This window comes from Heptranchias perlo, chromosome 23 (assembly GCF_035084215.1).
Source record: "Heptranchias perlo isolate sHepPer1 chromosome 23, sHepPer1.hap1, whole genome shotgun sequence".
Taxonomy (NCBI): domain Eukaryota; kingdom Metazoa; phylum Chordata; class Chondrichthyes; order Hexanchiformes; family Hexanchidae; genus Heptranchias; species Heptranchias perlo.
In genome coordinates this window covers 30,979,417-31,003,509 of record NC_090347.1, presented here as the reverse complement: position 1 = coordinate 31,003,509, position 24,093 = coordinate 30,979,417, and the positions used below count along the sequence as shown (strand labels likewise).

The window sequence follows — 24,093 nt, the reverse complement described above, 5'->3', positions numbered from 1 at the left end:
ACTAGCAAGAAATATAAAAACAGATTGTAAGAGGTTCTGCAAGTGTGTAAAAAGGAAGAGATGAGCAAAAGTAAACGTGAGTCCCTTAGAGGCTGAGTCAGGAGAAATTATAATGGGGAATAAGGAAATGGCAGAGACGTTAAACAAATATTTTGTATCTGTCTTCAGTGTAGAAGACACAAAAACAATAATGGGGAACCAAGGGTCTGATGAGAGTGAGGAACTTAAAGTGGATTAATATTAGTAAAGAAAAAGTACCGGAGAAATTAATGGGACTAAAAGCCGACAAATCTCCAGGACCTGATGGGCTACATCATAGGGTTTTAAAAGTGGTGGCTGCAGAGATAGTGGATGCATTGGTTTTGATCTTCCAGAATTCCCTAGATTCTAGAACGGTCCCAGCGGATTGCAAGGTAGCAAATGTAACCCCACTATTCAAGAAAGGAGGGAGAGAGAAAACAGGGAATTACAGGCCAGTTAGCCTGGCATAAGTAGTTGGGAAAATGCTGGAATCCATTATTAAGGAAGTGGTAACAGGGCACTTAGAAAATCATAATATGATTAGGCAGAGTCAACACGGTTTTATGAACGGGAAATTGTGTTTGACAAATTTATTAGAGTTTTTTGAGGGTGTAACCAGCAGGATAGATAAGGGGGAACCAGTGGGTGTAATATATTTGGATTTTTAAAAGGCACAAGAGATTGTTGCACAAGATTAGGGCTCATAGGATTGGGGGTAATATATTAGCATGGATTGAGGATTGGTTAACGGACAGAAAACAGAGAGTAGGAATAAACGGGTCATTTTCGGGTTGTAATTAGTGGGGTGCCACAAGGATCAGTGCTTGAGCCTCAGCTGTTCACAATATATATCAATGACTTAGATAAGGGGCCGAGTGTAATGTATCCAAGTTTGCTAACGATACAAAGCTAGATGGGAAAGTAAGCTGTGAGGAGGATGCAAAGGGTTATAGACAGGTTAAGTGAGTGGGTGAGGAGGTGGCAGATGGAGTATAACATGGAGAAATGTGAAATGACCTGCTTTGGTAGGAAGAATAGAAAGACAGAATATTTTTTAAATGGTGAGAAGCTATTAAATGTTGGTGTTCAGGACGATTTGGGTGTCTTTGTACATGAATCACAGAAAGTTAACATGCAGGTACAGCAAGCAATTAGGAAGGCAAATGGTATGTTAGCCTTTATTGCAAGGGGGTTGGAGTATAAGAGTAAGCAGGTCTTGCTGCAATTATATAGGGCTCTGGTGAGACCACACCTGAAGTACTGTGTACAGTTTTGGTCTCCTTACCTAAGGAGGATATACTTGCCTTAGTGACGGTGCAACAAAGGTTCACTAGATTGATTCCTGGGATGAGAGGGTTGTCCTATGAGGAGAGATTGAGTAAAATGGGTCTTTATTCTTGGAGTTTAGAAGAATGAGAGGTGATCTCATTCAAACATATACAATTCTTAGAGGGCTTGACAGCTGCGAAGCTGTTTCCCTTGGCTGGTGAGTTTAGAATTGGGGGTCATAGTCTCAAGATAAGAGATTGGTTATTTAGGACCCTCATCCATGCCTTTGTTAACTCCAGACTGGACTATTCCAATGCTCTCCTGGCTGGCCTCCCATCTTCCACCCTTCATAAACTTGAACTCATCCAAAACTCTGCTGCCTGTATCCTAACTCGCACCAAGTCCCATTCTCCCATCACCCCTGTGCTTGCTGACCTACATTGGTTCCTGCCTGGGAATGCCTCGATTTTAAAATTCTCATCCTTGTATTCAAATTCCTTCATGGCCTCACCCCTCCCTATCTCTGTAACCTCCTCCAGCCCTACAACCCTCTGAGATCTCTGCGATCCTCCAATTGTTGCCTCTTGCGCATCCCTGATTTTAATCGCTCCACCATTGGCGGCCGTACCTTCAGCTGCCTAGGCCCTAAGCTCTTGAATTCCCTCCCTAAACCTCTCTGCCTCTCCAGCTCTCTCCTCCTTTATGACGCTCCTTAAAATCTACCTCTTTGACCAAGCTTTTGGTTACCTGTCCTAATGCCTTCCTATGTGGCTCGGTGTCAAATTTTGTTTGATAATCGCTCCTGTGAAGTGCCTTGGGATGTTTTACTACATTAAAAAAACTATATAAATGCAAGTTGTTGTTGTTGATTTTGTTGTTGACCGAGATGAGGAAAGTTTTCTTCACTCAGACAGTTATGAATCTTTGTCATTCTCTACCCCAGAGGGCCGTGGATGCTCTGTCGTTGAGTATATTGAAGATTGGGATCAATAGATTTTTGGACACTAAGGGAATCAAGGGATATGGGGGTAGGGCAGGAAAGTGGAGTTGAGGTCGAAGATCAATCATGACCTTATTAAATTGCGGAGCAGGCTCGCGGGGCCGTATGGCCTACTCCAGCTCCTATTTCTTATGTTCTTATAGCAACTGTTGTCACAAAAGTAGGTTAGAAATAAAGTTTAAAAAAAACAAAATGTGTATTGATTATAAATCTAGGTATCAGGGTGATTTCAGGGCTCTGATTTCTTTGGATTGATAGTGCAATCACACTATTATACAAATAAGGTTTTAGATCTGCTGTGACTTAATCACAGGTAATCTGTGACACAGGTGAGGGAGTGGAGCGGTAAGTTGGGGAGCACATGGAGGAAGACAGGTCAGGAATGCAAAATGGAGCCTGGGACTAGAGCAGTTAGGAAAAGTGGGAGGTGGAATGGGAACACACAACCAAAATGAAACAGGGATGGAATGGGTTCAGTTTCCTGATAGAAGTTAGAAGTGTAAGTATGACACATATTTGTTTCAAAGTGTGGTGGATATGCATCAGACACAAGACTTTTAAAAAATTCTTTGTTTTGCTGTGCCTTATAAATAGTACCGAATAAGCAATTAATAATGATCCCTTAGACTCAGTTGCATCATTTGCTCAAGTTGAAAACATGATGTTTCTTCTTGGTTTGCTTGTTACAAATGCTTTTTGAAAATGTGTTGCTATTTCCAATTCTGGTGGGTTTTTTTCTAGACACATGGTTACATTAGGAGAACACCTGGCAGATCTGCATCTGCACAATGCAAAGCTTCAGGAGCAGCAGAAGAGAGATGCACAGACTGTTGGTAAAGTATTTAACTTTGCTGCTCCCTAGGCAGCTCCTTTGCTGTGCAACTCTGACCTTGGCCATCCGTTGCCATCCTTTGCTCTTTCTCTACCAATCTCCTCTCTTCCACTGTTTAAGTTCTCTGGCTCTAATAGTGGGTGCATTTTAGCCCTAACTACAAGTTCAAGCTGCAAGTTTAAAGTTACCTGGGCCCACTGCCCATCCCCAGTCCGTGTCTGCTCTTTATTTTCATCAGCGAGCGCTGGATCTTTGCTCAAATTTGGCTTCCAAATTCCTGGACTTCTCTGCCGTGAAGACTACGCTACTCCACTGGACTGCACTGTAAGACTCAGCTGCTGTGACTTTGATCTGCTATTCAATTGCTTAAGTTTTATGGTAACTTTGTCTAGCCTACAGCCCATCCCCCACCCCTACTGTTACCTGCTGAGCTTATGACTGTTCTACTGTTTTTTTAGCTTTATTTTGCTACTGTGTGGCTTCTGGTCACAAATTCACTCTGCTGGGCCATAATCGATTTCACCACCGTTTCTCTGCCCAGTGATCGATTCTGCACACCTCCTGGCTCTTCATTCCCATAGTAATACCTCCAGCAGTGCAGCCTCCGATACTCTACCCTTCAAAAGCTTCTGGACTCATTCGCCTTCCACGCCTGTCTCCGAACCTGGACGTCAGTTCGTCAATGCTCCAAGCTTACTCCACCCTATCTACGTCAAATTTATCCCACTACTGGACTTCTGACTTTAACTTTATACTCCCTCCTATTGTCTCTTCCTAACCTTGCTATGTAACCACACCCATGTAAATTGAGTTTTCCTGTTTCCATTCATGTGCACATTTTGGCTGTCGCTCCGGACCTGAGCCCAACTCTTCTATTTCCCCCTTTTCACCATTTTTCTTTACCCCTCCTAGGCCCCTCATTCCCGTCATCATGCCTCCTTTCATTTCACCCCTCACAGGTACTCTGCCCCTTCAAATCCCTATCCCAACCTTTCAGCACTCCCCTACCTTCCTATTCTCCTGCCGCCATCCCAGGCTTGACTCCCTCTTAGAGAAGCCGACAGCTTCCCTCTGTGCCTCTCTTGGCATCCTCCAAAGGGCTTATCGAGGCACTCGTTGCTGCCTCCTTACGAACAGCAACCCCAACTGCCCCATCCTACTCTCTCACCAACTTTCCCAACCGGCGTGCTCACTGGGGGATAATCTTTTTTTTTATTCGTTCATGGGATGTAGGAATCGCTGGCAAGGCCAGCATTTATTGCCCATCCCTAATTGCCCTTGAGAAGGTGGTGGTGAGCCGCCTTTTTGAACCGCTGCAGTCCGTGTGGTGAAGGTTCTCCCACAGTGCTGTTAGGGAGTTCCAGGATTTTGACCCAGCGACGATGAAGGAACAGCGATATATTTCCAAGTCAGGACGGTGTGTGACTTGGAGGGGAACGTGCAGGTGGTGTTGTTCCCATGTGTCTGCTGCCCTTGTCCTTCTAGGTGGTAGAGGTCGCGGGTTTGAGAGGTGCTGTCAAAGAAGCCTTGGCGAGTGGCTGCAGTGCATCCTGTGGATGGTACACACTGCAGCCACAGTGCGCCAGTGGTGAAGGGAGTGAATGTTTAGGGTGGTGGATGGGGTGCCAATCAAGCAGGCTGCTTTGTCCTGGATGGTGTTGTGCTTCTTGAGTGTTGTTGGAGCTGCACTCATCCAGGCAAGTGGAAAGTATTCCATCACACTCCTGACTTGTGCCTTGTAGATGGTGGAAAGGCTTTGGGGAGTCAGGAGGTGAGTCACTCGCCGCAGAATACGCAGCCTATGGCCTGCTCTTCTGGCGACAGTATTTATGTGCCTGGTCCAGTTAAGTTTCTGGTCAATGGTGACCCCCAGGATGTTGATTGTGGGGGATTCGGCGATGGTAATGCGGTTGATTGTCAAGGGGAGGTGGTTAGACTCTCTCTTGTTGGAGATGGTCATTGCCTGGCACTTGTCTGGCGCGAATGTAACTTGCCACTTATGAGCCCAAGCCTGGATGTTGTCCAGGTCTTGCTGCATGCGGGCAAGGACGGCTTCATTATTTGAGGGGTTGCGAATGGAACTGAACACTGTGCAATCATCAGTGAACATCCCCATTTCTGACCTTATGTTGGAGGGAAGGTCATTGATGAAGCAGCTGAAGATGGTTGGGCCTCGGACACTGCCCTAAGGAACTCCTGCAGCAATGTCCTGGGGCTGAGATAATTGGCCTCCAACAACCACTACCATCTTCCTTTGTCCTAGGTATGACTCCAGCCACTGGAGAGTTTTCCCCCTGATTCCCATTGACTTCAATTTTACGAGGGCTCTTTGGTGCCACACTCGGTCAAATGCTGCCTTGATGTCAAAGGCAGTCACTCTCACCTCACCTCTGGAATTTGGCTCTTTAGTCCATGTTTGGACCAAGGCTGTAATGAGGTCTGGAACCGAGTGGTCCTGGTGGAACCCAAACTGAGCATCGGTGAGCAGGTTATTGGTGAGTTAGTGCCGCTTGATAGCACTGTCGATGACACCTTCCATCACTTTGCTGATGATTGAGAGTAGGCTGATGGGGTGGTAATAGGCTGGATTGGATTTGTCCTGCTTTTTGTGGACAGGACATACCTGGGCGATTTTACACATTGTCGGGCAGGTGCCAGCGTTGTAGCTGTGCTGGAACAGTTTGGCTCGAGGTGCGGCTAGTTCTGGAGCACAAGTCTTTAGCAGGGATGTTGTCGGGGCCCATAGCCTTTGTTGTATAGACTGCACTCAGCTGTTTCTTGATATCACGTGGAGTGAATCGAATTGGCTGAAGACTGGCTTCTGTGATGGTTTGGGATATCGGGAGGAGGCCGAGATGGATCATCCACTCGACACTTCTGGCTGAAGATGGTTGCAAACGCTTCGGCCTTGTCTTTTGCACTCACGTGCTGGACTCTGCCTCATTGAGGATGGGGATGTTTACAGAGCCTCCTCCTCCCGTTAGTTGTTTAATTGTCCACCACCATTCACCACCAGGCACATGGGAACAGCACCACCCGACTTGGAAATATATCGCCGTTCCTTCATTGTCGCTGGATCAAAATCCTGGAACTCCCTTCCTAACAGCACTGTGGGAGAACCTTCACCACAAGCACTGCAGCGGTTCAGGAAGGCGGCTCACCATCACCTTCTCAAGGGCAATTAGGGATGGGCAATAAATGCCGGCCTCTCCAGCGACGCCCACATCCCATGAACGAATATAAAAAAAAATTCACGACTGATGAAGCAGGAGTGCAGAGCTTTGATCTGATCATTGGTTGTGGAATCGCTTGGCTCTGTCTATAGCATGTTGCTTCCGCTGTTTAGCATGCATGTAGTCCTGAGTTGTAGCTTCACCAGGTTGGCACCTCATTTTTAGGTACGCCTGGTGCTGCTCTTGCCAATCATCTTCCCGTCCCACTCACCCCTCCCAGCGCTGACCCTGTGGATTCTGCCAGTGGACAGTTATTACTGCCCCTCTCCGCATCTCCCTCCAGAATATCCGTTCACTTGTGAACAAGGCCCTTGCCACCCATAAGCTTATTGTGGATGATTGCATTGATATCATGTCTTTCACAGAAACCTGCCTGATGGGTGATGATACCTTCCCCCTTCATGAAGCCTCCCTGCTTGGCTATATCTTCCACCATTTGCCCTGCCCAGACCGCCGTGGTGGCACTGTGGCCCTTATCACCAAATCACACCTCGGTCTGTCCCCATACTCCTCTGGCACCTTCTCGACCTTTGAGCATCTCACCTTGTTTCACCCCTCTTGCCTCTCTTTTGAAATTCTCGCTCTCTACTGCCCATCCAGTACCAAGCCAAGTTTCTCACCGAGATATCTTTACTGCTTTCCTCCCTCAGCCTCTGCACCGAGCGACTTCTCATTCTCGTTGATTTCAACCTCCACCTCAACTTAATATGCTCTCTCTCCTCTGAGTTCACTGCCCTATCCTCCCTTAATCTCTCCCTCCATATAAACTCCCCTACCCATATTCATGGCCACCCCCTTGACCTTGCCATCTCACGTGGCCTCTCTAATCCCATCGTGTCAATCACGGATAAGGCCATCTTTGATCACTTCCTAGGTCCCTCTCCACCCACATCCCCTTCCCCCTTCCAACCCCACTTCCTTCTGTGTCCGTCCCTGGAAGAAACTCTCCCCCAAGTCACTTACAACTGCAATTTGAAATTCCCAACTGTCTAGCCTTTGGCCCTCCATTCACCACAACATTTCTGCAGCTACCGATCTGCTCAAACACATCCTCACCTCCACCTTTGATGCCCTTGTCCCTATTAAAACCATTACTCTCTCTCACCCTGATCGTTCCCCCTGGTATGGCCCTCATCTCCACTCCCTTAATTTCAAGGGACACGGACTTGAAAGTTTATAACAGACAACTGGTTTAGCCATTCATCGCCAGATCTGGCTAGATCACATAAAGCACTATCTGGTCCTGCTCTCCTCTGCCAAAACTGCTCGCTATTCCAGGATCATCCTGGAATACAAAGATAACCCCCGGCTTCTCTTCTCCACTACAAACCATCTTCTTAAACCCCTCTCCCCTGCCCCCTCCACCCTCACCTCCAAAGAAGAGTGCAAGGAGCTCATGGACTTCTTTGTCACTGAGATTGAGACCATCCGCTCAGTTGCCTCTGCCGCTTCCCTCCATTCATAAGAAATAGGAGTAGGAGTAGGCCATATGGCCCCTTGAGCCTGCTCCGCCAGTCAATAAGATCAAGGCTGATTTTTGACCTCAACTCCACTTTCCCGCCCAATCCCCATATCCCTTGATTCCCTTAGAGTCCAAAAATCTATCGATCTCGGTCTTTAATTTTCTCAACGACTGAGCATCCACAGCCCTCTGGGATAGAGAATTCCAAAGGTTTACAACCCTCTGAGTGAAGAAATTTCTCCTCATCTCAGTACTAAATGGCCAACCCCTTATCCTGAGACTATGCCCCCTAGTTCTAGACTCTCTAGCCAGGGGTACAGCCTCTCAGCATCTATCCTCTCAAGCCCTCTCAGAATCATATATGTTTCAATGAAATCACCTCTCATTCTTTTAAACTCCAGAGAATATAGGCCCATTCTACCCAATCTCTCCTCATTGGACAACATTCTCATACCAGGAATCAATCTAGTGAACCTTCATTGCACTGCCTCTAAGGCAAGAATATCCTTCCTTAGGTAAGGAGATCAAAACTCTGCACAGTACTCAAGGTGTGGACTCACCAAAGTCCTGTACAATTGTAGTAAGACTTCCTTACTCTTGTACTCCAACCCCCTTGCAATAAAAGCCAACATACCATTTGCCTTCCTAATTGCTTGCTGAACCTGCATGTTAACTTTCTGTTATTCGTGTACAAGGACACCCAAATCCCTCTGAACACCAACATTTGATAGTTTCTCATCATTTAAAAAATATCCTGTTTTTCTATTCTTCCTACTAAAGTGAATAACCTCACATTTCCCCACATTATACTCCATCAGGTACCTTTTTGTCCACTCACTTAACCTGCTATATCCCTTTGTAGACTCTTAGTGTCCTCCTCACAGCTTACCTTTCCACACAACTTTGTATCGTCAGCAAACCTGGATACATTACATTCGGTCCCTTCATCTAAGTCATTAATATAGATTGTAAATAGCTGAGGACAAAGCATTGATCCTTGCAGCATCCCATTAGTTACAGCCTGCCAACATGAAAATGATCCGTTTATTCCTACTCTCTGTTTTCTGTCCGATAACCAATCCTCTATCCGTGCTAATACATTACCCCCAACTCCATGAGCTGTTATCTTGTGTAACAACCTTTTGTGTGGCATCTTATCGAAAGCCTTTTGAAAATCCAAATATATTACATCCACTGGGTCCCCATTATCTACCCTGCTAGTTACATCCTCAAAAAACTCTACTAGATTTGTCAAATACAATTGCCTTTTCATAAAACCATGTCGACTCTGCCTAATCATATTATGATTTTCTAAGTGCCCCATTACCGCGTCCTTAAAAATAGATCCCAGCATTTTCCTGACTACTTATGTCAGGCGAACTGGCCTAGTTCCCGGTTTTCTCTGTCCTTCCTTTCCTGAATATCGGGGTTACATTTGCTATCTTCCAAGCCACTGGGACCGTTCTAGAATCTAGGGAATTTTCAAAGATCACAACCAACGCAACCACTATCACTGCAGCCACCTCTTTTAGAACCCTAGAATGTAGGCCCTCAGGTCCAGGAGATTTGTGGGCTTTTAGTCCCATTAGTTTCTCCAATACTTTTTCTTAACTAATATTATTTACTTTAAGTTCCTCACTCTCATTAGACCCTTGGTTCCCCACTATTTCTGGTATGTTTTTTATGCCGTCCTTTGTAAACACAGATACAAAATATTTGTTTAATGTCTCTGCCATTTCCTTATTCCCCATTATAATTTCTCCTGTCTCAGCCCCTAAGGGGTCCCTGTTTACTTTCACTTCTCTCTTCCTTCTTATATAGTTGTTGAAGCTCTTAAAATCTGTTTTTATATCTCTTGCTTGTTTACTCTCATATTCTATTTTCTCCCTCTTTCTCAGTTTTTTGGTTATCCTTTGCCGGTTTCTAAAACTCTCCCAATCCTCATGCTTACTACTCTTTTTGGCAACATTGTAAGCATCATCTTTTAATCTAATACTATCCTTAACTTCTTTAGTTAGCCACGGATGGATCACTATTTCCGTGGGGTTTTTATTCCTCAACGGAATGTACATTTGTTGAGAATTATGAATTATTTCTTTTAATGAACGCCATTGCTTATCTACTGTCATATCTTTTAATCTAATTTTCCCTCACCCACCAAGCCAAACATCCCCTAAAGATCCCCCCTGCCCTAGCCATGAACTTGCATCTTTCTCTAGTTTCTCTCCTATCTCCCCTCATGCCCTCTCCAAGCTCACCTTGACCATGAGACACACCTGCTGCTCCCTCGGCCCTATTCCCACCCAACTTCGCTTTCTGGCCCCCATGTCAGCTGATATTGTTAACAGTTCCCTCTCTTCAGGTACTGTCCTCCTCCCCTTCAATTCTGTCATCATCATCTCCCTCCTCAAAAAACCCACCCTTGACCCCTCTGTCCTTGCAAATTATCACCCCATCTCCAATCTCCCTTTCCTCTCTAAAGTCCTCGAACGTGTTGTCACCTTCCAAATTCGTGCCCAACTTTACCGCAATTCCACCTTGGAATCCCTCCAATCAGGTTTCTGCCCCTGCCAAAGTACTGAAACGGCCCTTATCAAAGTCACAAATGATATCCAATGTGACTGTGACTGTGGTAAACGATCCCTCCTCATCCTTCTCGACCTGTCTGCAGCCTTTGATATGGTTTACCACACCATCCTCCTCCAATGCCTCTCCTCCGTCGACCAACTGGGTGGGACTGCGCTCGCCTGGTTCCATTCTTATTTATCCAGTCGTAGCCAGAGAATCACCTGTAATGACTTGTCTTCCCACTCCCACACCGTTACCTCTAGAGTCCCCCGAGGATCTATCCTTGGCCCCCTCCTTTTTCTCATCTACATGCTGTCCCTTGGTCACATCATCCAAAAATATGACATCAGAATCCACATGTACACTGATGACACCCAGGTCTACCTTGCCACCGCCTCTCTTGACCCCTCCACTGTCTCTCATTTGTCACTCTGCTTGTCCGACTGGATGAGCAAAAATTTCCTCCAACTAAATATTGGTAAGACTGAAGCCATTGTCTTCGGTCCCTGCCACAAAGTCTGTTCCCGAGCCACCAACTCCATCCCTCTCCCTGGTCATTGTCTAAGGCTGAGCCAGAGCATTCACAACCTTGGCATCCTATTTGACCCTGAGATGAACTTCCGACCACATATCCACTCCATCACAAGACCGTCTATTTCCACCTCTGTAACATCGTTCATCTCCACCCCTGCTTCAGCTCATCTGCTGAAACCCTCATCCACGCCTTTGTTACCTTTAGACTCGACTATTCCAATGCTCTCCTGGCTGGCCTCCCATTTTCCATCCTCCATAAATTTGAGCTCATCTAAAACTCTGCTGCCCATATCCTAATTCACACCAAGTCCCGTTCTCCCATCACCCCTGTACTTGCTGACCTACGTTGGCTCCTGGTCCAGGAACGCCTCAATTTTAAAATTCTCATCCTTATTTTCAAATCCCTCGATGGCCTCGACCCTGCCTATCTTTGTAAACTCCTCCAGCTCTACAACCCTTTGAGATCTCTGCACTCCTCCAATTCTTTCCCCTTGCGCATCCCCGATTTTAATCGCTCCTCCATTGGCAGCCATGCCTTCAGCTGCCTTGGCCCTAAGCTCTGGAATTCCCTCCCGAAACCTCTCTACCTTGCTCTCCTGCTTCCCAACGCTCCTTAAAACCTACCTCTTTGACCTAATAGCTCCTTATGTGGCTCGGTGTCAAATTTTGTTTATTAATGCTGCTGTAAAGCACCTTGGAACGTTCTACTACATTAAAGGCGCTATATAAATGCAAGTTGTTGTCCTAATCTATGTAACTTGTAGAGCTTTCTACTTGATAAATTACATAACCCAGATTCGTTTATATTCGTATATTTAGTGACACCAATAACTAAAGACAAGGAAAAAATCATACCTGGTGATTGTGGATGACTTTTGAAGTTTTGCTTCAAAGGGGAGGATTCATTGTAGGATGCTGACGCTTTAAGGGTTAAGTGCACTGTGCCCCTCTTTAAGAGAGTAAGATTTATTTTCATTGATTCATCACAGTAGGTAGGATCTTCTGAGGAAAGGGTACAATCATGTGTGACTGTGAAATATTGTAATTTACCATTGAGCAGGTGAGGAACTGCAAATGACATATTAAGGTAGTTCTTGTTTTTGTTTATGAAACTTTGGGAAAGGTTACTACATTGCACTGTTTACAGAAGACTGGAATCATTACCGGTTCAAAGTAACATCGAAATGTATGTTTTAGTTTTAATTGAATGAGCTAGAGTTATTTAGCATGGCATCAACACATTATTCCATAAGATATGGAATGTACATTTTGAACAGAGGTTTGCACTATTTTTATAATGGTTTAATACATCTGAATTGTTTAAGTGATCACAAAGTATACAGTTGCTTAAATAACTGACGTGTAGAGGTAGATGATACTGTTCATGGTTTCAAAAATAATATTAGAAGATTACATGAACATGGTATGTGCAAAACTGGTCAGTTGAACCACATAAAACTGGTCTAAATATGTTTTTTTTTTCTGTCTGCGATAGGCAAGGGGCCAGGGCAGTCTGCAATCCAGTATGTGGACAAGTTTGGGTTTCATACCATTACCTGCTGTGGTTACCTTCCACAGGTAGGCTGATTTTTCATTTCCTTGCACATATTTAGAACTTTAATATGCTCAGATGGGTTCTTCAAAGAGTACTGTAAAAATAGTGGATATTTAAAAATACACATTTGTATGTCAAAGAAAAAACTTGCAATTATATAATGCCTTTCACGACCTCAGGATGTCCCAAATCGCTTCCTAGCCTCTGTAGTACTTCTGAAGTGTAGTCATTGTTATAATGTAGGGAAATGCGGCAGCCAATTTGTGCACAGCAGCACTACAACAGCAATAACATAAATACCAGATAATCTGTTTTAGTGATGTTGGTTGAGGGATAAATGTTGGTCAGGACACTGGAGGAACTCCCTTGCACTTCAAATACTATGATGGGTCCTTTATGTCCACCTGAGAGGGCAGATGGGGCCTCGGTTTAACATCTCACCTGAACGACGGAATAATAGGGAATATAGGGAGATACAAGTAGTGACATTTTCATTTGTTCAAAAAAAAGTCCTTGCCTTTTAAATGAAAAGATTATTCTAATGTACGGATAGCAACCATATCTAGAACTGACTTACAAATAAAGTAACTGCAAAATAGACCTTCCTCTGAAATTCAAATGAAGGTGCCTTGTCTTTATGCATCATGTAGAATAATTGTACATCTGTTATTAAACTAACTTTGATTAGTGTACTTTAGAAAGTGCATAAGAAATTGAATAAATAATAGCTTGAGATAAATGTACTGTTGTATGACTTTAGAGCATGAGTGTTTGTTGCAGTGATGGGATATGGAGTCATATCAGTGATTAACCACATCTATCAAATTCTTGATATTAGCTTCATCACTATTGAAAGTGCCCAGTGGCTAGGCACTTTCTTGCAGGGAAGGAGGGATCATTGGGCAGAGGGGACGAGTTTTTCAAGACTTACCTACATTCTGAAATAGCTAATGAAACTAAAAGATTTTGAACAGAATGAGGAAGAGATAAATGACCTGGGAGCTGCTGGTGAACCAGGTTTAGAGGGAGTCTTACACTAATGGAGAATTAAAATCACAAGTTCAAAATTAATCAACTGCACTCCAGAAACTGGCCATAAAGTACAGCCAATGCAACCAGTTGCCTGCATATTTAAAGCATCAGTTACTCAGGGTTTGCTCATTACAGCTTACAGAAAAATAAAACAGGAAAAAAATTAAAATGGTCCTCATACATTGTGAAGTAAGTACTTCCAAAGGCAGCGTTTGTTTATTTAGATTTTCTTCAAGTTGAAAAGTAACCTCTTTGTGTGTGGTGTTTTTGTGTGTTTTATATATCTACAAGCCTTCATATAGTCGATAACTTTACCAAATACAATGAGACCTGTAAATTAGGGAAACCTAAGGGACTTGCAACAGGTGTCCTTTATTTACAGGTGTCTTTATTTTCAAAATGGTTATTGAATGTACAGTAAACCGGATGAGCCAAATATCCTGGGATTGGCCTTCCTTCTTTTTTTCACCCTCACCTGGGATCGTGCCTAATTCTGAAACCCTGCCAGCAGGATGTGATTTCAGTTCATTTTCTGCTCATTGGGTTTCCCAGTTCATTGCCATCCAGGGGTCCTTTTCCATTGAGTGAGGGACATCCTGATCTTGGGATCTGCTATGTTGGCAGCCTGCACAGGGCAAGGTGGCAGCTGTAGGGTCAGAGTGCCTGGGGGATTCCAGCCAAATTGGGGGGGGAATTAATGCCCTGCAGAACCCTATCAAGGACCCCATTCCTCCGTGTGCTGCAGCTGCTAATGTTTGAAGTGCTGAGGGGGTGGGTAGGGGGTTGTTAGCAGCTCATCAGTACCTGAAGTACCTGAAGTACTGGTGGAGTATGGTTGCCAACTCTGGTTGGAGGCATTCCTGGAGGTTTGATCACATGATGTTCTGACCACATGACATCTGACCATTTAATGTTGGATCACTTGATGTCAGATCACAGGACACCTGATCACATGACATCTACAGATGTTGTTGGATTTACCTTATAAAGGTTGGGTCTCCTGTAGTTGAAAATCTTTTTTTTGGTTTCGCGCCAGCAGCTGTTGTGTGAGAAGTTCCAAGAACCAGGAGACCACCCGTGAGCAGGTGAAGAGAGGAAACCGTGGGCAGGGAAAAGAGGAAACCATTCTCTCCATCCTTCCCCCCAAAGTCCCCAGTCTATATCTCTTCCCCCCCCCCCGCCCGACCAAGCCCCCATTCCCCAGTCTCCCTCCACCCCGAATTCCCATTCCCCAGTCTCCCTCTCCTCCTGAGCCCCCATTCTCCAGTCTCCCTCTCCCCCCGAGCCCCCATTACCCAGTCTCCCTATCCCAACTCTAGTCCCCCACAATTTCAGGCCCCTCCCCCCGATTTCAGGCACCCCCCTCCCCCGTGATTTCTCCTCCCCAGACCCACCCCTGGCTGGCAGTTCCCAGATTTTGTGGAATGGGGAGTCCTTTACCCTTCATCCGTGCTGGCACAGAAACCCGTCTATCCATGGAATGGAGCTGTGCAAGCATTCATTCCCAGAGATATAGTGGTTTCTCTGCCGCTATGGATGCTGGGTAAAGAGATCTCCATTCCACAAAAGCCTTTTCTTTCACCTGTTGCCGCCTCACACTTACCTGCGAGTCCTCTGTTTTAAGTTGTAAACGGATTTGGTGCATTGAAGGCTGTCCGTGGTTCGTAATTTGCGAGTATCCGTGGTTTCAAAGTGCAGCTTGTATCTATTACAATGTAAGTTATTTGGGACTGTCAATAAGTGTCCCTTTTTTGCAGGTGTCTGTTCTTTGGGGGTGTCTGATTGTACAGGTTTCACTGTACAGTTCAGCACTACAATGTCATTCAGACCCCACTGCTTATAGCGGGCGTCTTCGTGCGAACATGATTTGCTCGCTACACGCGATGGCCAGTATAACGTGGCAGCGTTAATATAATTAAATATCATTGCACAAATAGCATCAATGGCCGGACACAGCCTAGACTAACACTTAGTAACCTAAACATTTGCCAAAAAGGCTTTGAAACTCTTTTACCACCTCCATATGTGGGCAGAAAATAAGAGAAATAACATTAACTGTTCTGTGCGATATATTATCATTGAAGTGATTAAAAGATTTCCTGTAGAAGATCTTATGCAAAAATAACCAATTGATCAACCCTTAATACATGCAGCAGTTTTATGCAAGCTTTTGCAGAGTCTTTGTGAGGTTTCCCAGCACTGTTTTGTACCCACAGCAGTAAATCACAGTCGCTTATAATGCCTTGAGCTTTGAGCAATGTGTATGCTCATCATTAGTTTAAAATTATATCGGCCATAATTTCAGTGGGATGAAAATAAAATAAAAAGTTGTTTTTTCAAAAGAATATACTTTATTAAAGACTGCCAGAGGGTCTTTTATTACATTCGGTGCGAACGTGAGTAAACACAGCTGTTTCTGCCCGAAATAAACAGAGCACTTAAGATGCTATAACCGGCAACTTTGAAATTGACATTAATGCAAATGGTTAATGGTTATCGCTTTTTGGCCGACATAAGCGACTGGCCATTTTAAACATGGACATTTTAAGTGGTGGTGACTGTATTATTTTTAAGTGTATTCTTTGTAAATGCCTAATATCTGAATGACATTGTGCTCATTGAAATGCTGTTACAAGAGTGTAACGATTCTTGGAATGCCTTTCTTGGGGGAATTTATTAAGTAGGAAACACAGGGCTATCAAGAATAGGTACAAAAATTACAGGAAAGGGAAGTGAGTTGTCTGATTAATATTCAAAATAAAAAGCACTGGTCAGGATCAGAAAACGTATCACAATTGATGCGTGTGTAAAGTTCCAGAAATAATCAAACGAGCCGTAGAAACGGTTGCTGATTTTTAGATTGTATTGTGAATGATGCTCATGGGTTTGAAGCACCAGCAATGGGCCTTGAGAGAGTAGAAATTATGTAATGTCTGAATTTGGTAGCAAATGCGTGGATTGTAGCACCAAGATTCAACATGATTTCAGTTAGGTCAGAAGACCCAGATCAAACACACCCAATCATTGAAGAGCAGCAATCAAGAAAGCAAATAGAATGCTGAACTATAGAGCTAAAAAAGTCGAGCACAAATCAGAGGAAGTCATGCTGAGATTGTATAGTGCAATGCTCAGACTTGAGTACTGGTTAATGAGACACAAGGAAGAGATTCAGGCCTTGGAGGCACTTCAGAAATAAGCCACAGAGCTGATTCTTAGGGGGTAATTTTAACGCCCAAGAATGGGTGGGTTGGGGGCGGGTGGGCATTAAAAATAGTACATCATGGCTCCAACGCATCCACTTCTGGGTTTGACCCAGGAGCATTCAGATGCTTGCACGCAACAGATACCCGGAAGTCCCACCCCTACTTAAAGACAGCGGGCTGATACTTAAAGAGGCAATGAACCTTATTGAAATAGTCGAGGTATTTAATCTTTTGTGTATTACAAAATTGAAACATCTTTGAGCTTACCTGTTCGGGTTTCCCATCACTTCCAATTCACGTTAGATGAAAGCAGGCAGGAAGGACCGGATCCATGAGGTGAGTGCCTTTATTGCACTGCTTTCCCCCCTGCCCCCATATCTGCTCCCGGCATCAGCCCCGCAATTTCCTCCCGCCCCCCCAAATCTGCTCCCGGCATCAGCCCGCACCCCCATGTCCTCCACGGCCGACAATCCCATCCTCCCTCTTCTCCGATCCCTGGCCTTCCCGCCCGACTGCCAGCCAGCCTGTCAATCAGGCTGATTGCCGGGCGCAAAGCCTGGAAGTAAGGTTGCGATCGCAGATAGCAATGCGGCAACTTACCTTTCGGGTTTTGCGGCTGATTATCTTCCCTCCCCCCCACACCCCCCCCCCCCCCCGCAAACCCGGTCCCTTCCCTCCTCCATGTTAAAATCATGCCCCTAGAGTTATGAGCTTTTCAGCTTTGAAAGGACGTGACCAAGAGGTTACCTTATAGAGATATATAAAAGGTACGGAAAAGGTAGATTCAGAAAATTACTTCAAACTAAACCATGTGAGTAGGACAGTACAATACGCACACTAAAATGATCAGTGGCTGCTTGGATCTCAATTTTTATTTTGACCTTCCTTGAAGATCAAACAGAGACTGAGATCAACCATGAATGTTGAAAGAGTATGTATACATAGCGTTCAGAGTTCATCTGGAAAAAGGAAAGAATTTCAAAACAACAAGCAGTGTTTGCTGAATTTTCTTTAAAGCACTGATTTTAATAATGTTGGATCAAGGTTATTTCTGAGGAAGGAGCAATGTTATATTTGTGTTTTGTATGAAACAGTAATAAGTGATATACTGCATAAACCAAAAGAACAATCTAATTCTTATAGCTTCTGATCCTTTGATTGCTGATTTTATTCAGTGAAGTCTTTTGAAGTAATACAGGTTAGCCAGAATGGTGAAAACTGCACACATGATAGCTGTTCAGTCCAAGAATATTTACAGGTCTCCAAGTTCATTGTGAAAGATGCCTTTTGGAGACCACAAAACTTTGAAGAAGGAAACCTTTCTTCAAGAAATTGCATAAATTGTCTAGGTACAACTATTGGGCAATTGTACACGTTCTGTGAAGCAGTTAGGTTTTCTTCATCCGTGCATACTTATGGTCTGCAGAATAGAAAAACACAATACTACCACCGAATGTGGCACCAAGGAGCCCTAGTAAAATTGAAGTCAATGGGAATCAGGGGGAAAGCTCTCCAGTGGCTGGAGTCATACCTAGCACAAAGGAAGATGGTAGTGGTTGTTGGAGGCCAATCATCTCAGCCCCAGGGCATTGCTGCAGGAGTTCCTCAGGGCAGTGTCCTAGGCCCAACCATCTTCAGCTGCTTCATCAATGAACTTCCTTCCATATAAGGTCAGGTGATGTTCGCTGATGATTGCACAGTGTTCAGTTCCATTCGCAACCCCTCAAATAATGAAGCAGTCCGAGCCTGTATGCAGCAAGACCTGGACAACATCCAGGCTTGGGCTCATGAGTGGCAAGTAACATTCGTGCCAGAAAAGTGCCAGGCAATGTCCATCTCCAACAAGAGAGAGTCTAACCACCTCCCCTTGACATTCAGCGGCATTACCATCACCGAATCCCCCACCATCAACATCCTGGGGGTCACCATTGACCAGAAACTTAACTGGACCAGCCATATAAATACTGTGGCTACAAGAGCAGGTCAGAGGCTGGGTATTCTGTGGCGAGCGTCTCACCTCCTGACTCCCCAAAGCCTTTCCACCATCTACAAGGCACAAGTCAGGAGTGTGATGGAATACTCTCCACTTGCCTGGATGAGCGCAGCTCCAACAACACTCAAGAAGTTCAGCACCATCCAGGACAAAGCAGCCCGCGCACTGTGGCTGCAGTGTGTACCATCCACAGGATGCACTGCAGCAACTCGCCAAGGCTTCTTCGACAACACCTCCCAAACCCACGACCTCTACCACCAAGAAGGACAAGAGCAATAGGCACATGGGAACAACACCACCTGAACGTTCCCCTCCAAGTCACACACTATCCCGACTTAGAAATATATCGTCGTTCCTTCATCGTCGCTGGGTCAAAATCCGGGAACTCCCTTCCTAACAGCACTGTGGGAGAACCTTCACCACACGGACTGCAGCGGTTGAAGAAGGCGGCTCACCACCACCTTCTCAAGGGCAATTAGGGATGGGCAATAAATGCCAGCCTCGCCAGCGACGCTCGCATCACATGAACAAATAAAAAAAAATTAACATCTCAGTTCTGGTATTGTGGTCTGTATTTGCTGAAAGTACAAATATGTTTATAATATAAAATGCAGATTACATTGGCTGTATAGTAACTGCTCTGTGGGTTGAAATTGTTTTATTTTTTGTCGAGCAGAACACTATTTGTAAGACATATATTGAACTAAAATAAATTCTTTAGGCATCTTCTTTCAAATCTTCAATTTTCTTTCATCAGAATAATGACTGGCAGAGTGACTGGGTTAACTTCTTTACTCGCCAACGACTTCAGATCCAGTTGGATTTAATTGAAAACGAATATGGTGACCGTGAAGTCAGGGACCTCTGGTCAAAACTCCAGGTACAGATACCGCGACACACAAACTTTTAATACTGAAACCTAGCCAAGCAACTTAAATAAACGTGTACAATAATCTCAACAAGCTGAAAAGATTACTGTACCAAATTATTTATTGATTCTTACAGACTGTATCTTTGTGATTTCCATAATTAAAAACTTGGCTTCGTTGGGAAGACACTCACCTCAGAGTCAGATGTTTGTGGGTTCAAGCCTTATTACTAGATCAAGTACTGTCCATGATGGCAGCTCGCTTGGATTCCACCTCTAATTCCTTCTCCTGTTGGGAGATTGGTTCCTTTACCTTACAGCCCAACTGAGGTTGGGGACTCACTGTTTTGGGGGAATGATAAGCATACACCCATACTTAATACAGTTAATGGATGCATCAATGAGCTACACCCCCCAGACCACAATTCATACCTCTTTACGTTACATTAATTGTTGACGTTTTGCTTTCCAGTTGAAGATACCTGATCTATTTCGTGATATTGAAATTACGCCAGCTCTCATTCATGGAGACCTATGGGGAGGAAATACGGGACAAGTGGAAGACAGTCCAGTCATTTTTGATCCAGCCTCTTTCTATGGTCATTCTGAGTACGATCTGGCAATATCTGGAATATTTGGAGGGTTCAGCACAGCCTTCTATACAGCATACCATAACAAAATTCCCAAAGTACCGGGGTTTGAGAAGCGACGGAAACTTTACCAGCTCTTCCATTACCTGAATCATTGGAATCATTTTGGGCCAGGGTACAGAGAAACATTAGTAAGCACCATGAAAGCTTTAGTCATGTAAGCATATTAATAACAATCCTACTGTTGGAGCAAATAGTACTAAAAATAATCCGTGTCTGATCACAAATAATGTTTGTGACTTGAAAAAAAATTACATAGCAAGAAACTAGTAATTGAAGGAAGGCATATCATTTATTGTGAATAAAGAAATTAATAGTAATATACTTAGTATTGACTGAACAAGATTTCATTGGACATGAGGTGATTTCACACTTCAAAATAACATTTGCAATAACAATGTGGTTGTAAAGCAAATAATGTGTGATAACTGGCAAGTTTGAAATATTAACTTCTGTCTTAATATCTTTTGCACAAAATTCAACTGTGCATCATTTTGTTTACTTTCTTACTCTGATGGATAAGACTGGTATCTCAGCTACATGAGTTATTCGGTCGTATTAGAACAGGACTAAATTATCGCCGTATGTTTGTCATGGATGAAGGAAAATATAAGGAACGTGTACGAATGAAGATAGTTCTATCGAAGTCTGTCTCTAGAAGTGGGAAATAGCATGGAAACTGGAACCTTTCAATTAATATTCTTAGTACTGACTTTGTACTGGAATTTTACGTTGTCCATTCCTCTGCATTGGTATCCAGGACCACGAAAGGTGTTGATTGCACAAACTGTGAAGCTGTTCAGGACAGATTGCTACTGCTAGGTTCCCTTCAGCTTCTGTTTTGTTTTAGGAGACAGGATATTGTGCATACTGTTTTGAATACTTATTATCTGACAATGTTGCTACCATACGAACAAAGCCAGCAATGAGACATGTCGGATTTTTGGTAGTTGTGGAGTAATAGCTAACAATATAATAGCCACAGTTGTTCTAGTGAAGCATTATTGTAATTTGTGGTTGGACAGTAACACACACAACTATAAACTGCTGGTTGATCTTTCATGGCATTATTCAAGGGCAAAAACATTGCTTTTTAAATCCTGTCACTGTTTCCCTATTTGTTTCCCTTTGTTGTCTTGGTTTTGCATGTGTTTTTCTTTCTCTCTTTTCTTCCCCTCCCATTTTCTCTTTTCTCTGCCTGTTTCTACCCTTTTTCTTCAAGTCATTCATGATACTACACATCCATACACAGCATTAAAAAATTGTCCCGCAATCTATTCCCAATGATTTGTTTTTTGCACTAAAATTATTGAACTATCTAATAATTTAAATTAAACAGCATAAATAATACAGCAAACTGTCATTTTAGTGCTTAAAAATATTTAAATTATCAGATAATGTGAATTAAGTGGAGCAGAATGTATGAATTAAGATGAGTAGACTGTATGCATAAACAGGGCAGACCGACCAGAGGTGGCGGTACAGTGATATACAGTCAGGAGGGAGAGGCCCTGGGAGTCCTCAACATTTACTCCGGACCCTATGAAATCTTATGGCATCAGGTCAAACATGGGCAAGGAAACCTCCTGCTGATTACCACCTACCGTCCTCCCTCAGCTGATGAATCAGTCCTCCTCCATGTTGAGCACCACTTGGAGGAAGCACTGAGGGTAGCAAGGGCACAGAATGTACTCTGGGTGGGGGACTTCAATGTCCATCACCAAGAGTGGCTCGGCAGAACCACTACTGACCGAGCTGGCTGAGTCCTGAAGGACATCGCTGCCAGACTGGGCCCACGGCAGGTGGTGAGTGAACCAACACGTGGGAAAAATCTACTTGATCTCATCCTCACCAATCTACCTGTTACACAGATACATCTGTCCATGACAGTATTGGTAGGAGTGACCACCGCACAGTCCTCGTGGAGATGAAGTCCCGTCTTCGCACTGAGGACACCATCCAACGTGTTGTGTGGGCACTATCACCGTGCTAAATGGGATAGATTCAGAACAGATCTACCAGCTCAAAACTGGGCATCCAAGAGGCGCTGTGGGCCATCAGCAGCAGCAGAATTGTATTCTAGCATAATCTGTAACCTCATGGCCCGGCATATTCCTCACTTTACCATTACCAACAAGCCAGGGGATCAACCCCGGTTCAATGAGGAGTGTAGAAGAGCATGCGAGGAGCAGCACCAGGCGTACCTAAAAATGAGGTTCCAACCTGGTGAAGCTACAACTCAGGACTACATGCATGCTAAACAGCGGAAGCAACATGCTATAGACAGAGCTAAGCTATTCCACAACCTACGGATCAGATCAAAGCTCTGCAGTCCTGCCACATCCAGTCGTGAATGGTGGTGGACAATTAAACAACTAACGGGAGGAGGATGCTCTGTAAACATCCTCATCCTCAATGATGGCAGAGTCCAGCACGTGAGTGCAAAAGACAAGGCTGAAGCGTTTGAAATCTCTTCAGCCAGAAGTGCCGAGTGGATGATCCATCTCGGCCTCCTCCCGATATCCCCACCATCACAGAAGCCAGTTTTCAGCCAATTCGATTCACTCCACATGATGTCAAGAAACGGCTGAGTGCACTGGATACAGCAAAGGCTATGGGCCCCGACAACATCCCAGCTGTAGTGCTGAAGTCTTGTGCTCCAGAACTAGCCGCGCCTCTAGCCAAACTGTTCCAGTACAGCTACAACACTGGCATCTACCCGACAACATCGAAAATTGCCCTGATATGTCCTGTCCACAAAAAAGCAGGACAAATCCAATCCAGCCAATTACCGCCCCATCAGCCTACTCTCAATCATCAGCAAAGTGATGGAAGGTGTTGTCGACAGTGCTATCAAGCGGCACTTACTCACCAATAACCTGCTCACCGATGCTCAGTTTGGGTTCCGCCAGGACCACTCTGCTCCAGACCTCATTACAACTTTTGAAAGTTACTATTGAATCTGCTTCCACCACCCTTTCAGGCAGTGCATTCCAGATCATTACAACTCGCTGCATTAAAAAAAAATTCCAAGTCCCTCTCATCTTTGTTGCATGTCAATGTCTGCATCACTCTGCTCCACTGGAGCTCTGTTCACAAGCTGCTGAAGAACAACAGAAAGGTTATTGTTCACTTGTTATTTACTAACACAAACACAAACGGTAATCAGCCTAGAGAAGGAACAAACAGATCTCTGCACGTGCATGTTCTTGCATGTGTTTCTGAAGTCAGGGCTCAGGCCTGCGGGCAGAGATGTGAAGTTCCAGGGATATTATACCCGAGGTTGGAGGATGTTCACAAGGGCCAATAGGGTGTATTGGGGAAAAGTTAGTAGAGTTATTGGAAGATGGATGGAATCTTTTTTTCCAATTTGTTGAGGAAAAAAGGGAAAGCTTTTGTGTAATATGATCATACAGTGTTACAATACAAGAACAGGCCAACAAGCCATGCAGTCAAATCCACTGTTCTGCTTGTTCTCCTTCCTCTTTAATATTTCTATTTTTCAAGCAACCTATTCATTTTTAAAAGTCTTTGAGGTCTTGGCTTCAGCAAACAGTTTGTGAGAGAGAATTCCACACTCTAACTACTGTCTGTATGAGGAAAATCTAACCTTTCCTTTAATTCTTTTTGCGACTATATTAAATTAGAATCTTGCCAACCAGTGGAATCAATCTAACATTCGCCCTTTCATAACCCTTCATTATCTTATAGACCTCTTCAGATCACCCTGCAACTTTCTCAGCTCGAGTTAAAAAGGATCTAATTTCTTCACAGCTGTAACCTACATCCCTGGTAACGTCCTAAGTCAGCGAGTTAACAAAAGCAGAAAACCAATTAGAAAGTAGAAAAACACAGGTACTCTGCACATTAAAC

General features: G+C 44.2%; 1 protein-coding gene across 1 annotated transcript in view; it reads left to right on the top strand.

Moving 5' to 3' along the window:
- Positions 1 to 20,414, top strand: part of LOC137341404 (ketosamine-3-kinase-like) — a 49,043-nt gene extending 28,629 nt beyond the window's left edge. The window contains exons 3-6 of the mRNA XM_068004521.1: positions 3,032 to 3,123; positions 12,415 to 12,497; positions 19,460 to 19,582; positions 20,043 to 20,414. Of these exons, the coding sequence (XP_067860622.1) occupies positions 3,032 to 3,123; positions 12,415 to 12,497; positions 19,460 to 19,582; positions 20,043 to 20,381 (637 nt within the window). The 3' untranslated portion in view covers positions 20,382 to 20,414. The remainder of the gene's footprint in view (positions 1 to 3,031; positions 3,124 to 12,414; positions 12,498 to 19,459; positions 19,583 to 20,042) is intronic.
- Positions 20,415 to 24,093: the final 3,679 nt, after the last annotated feature.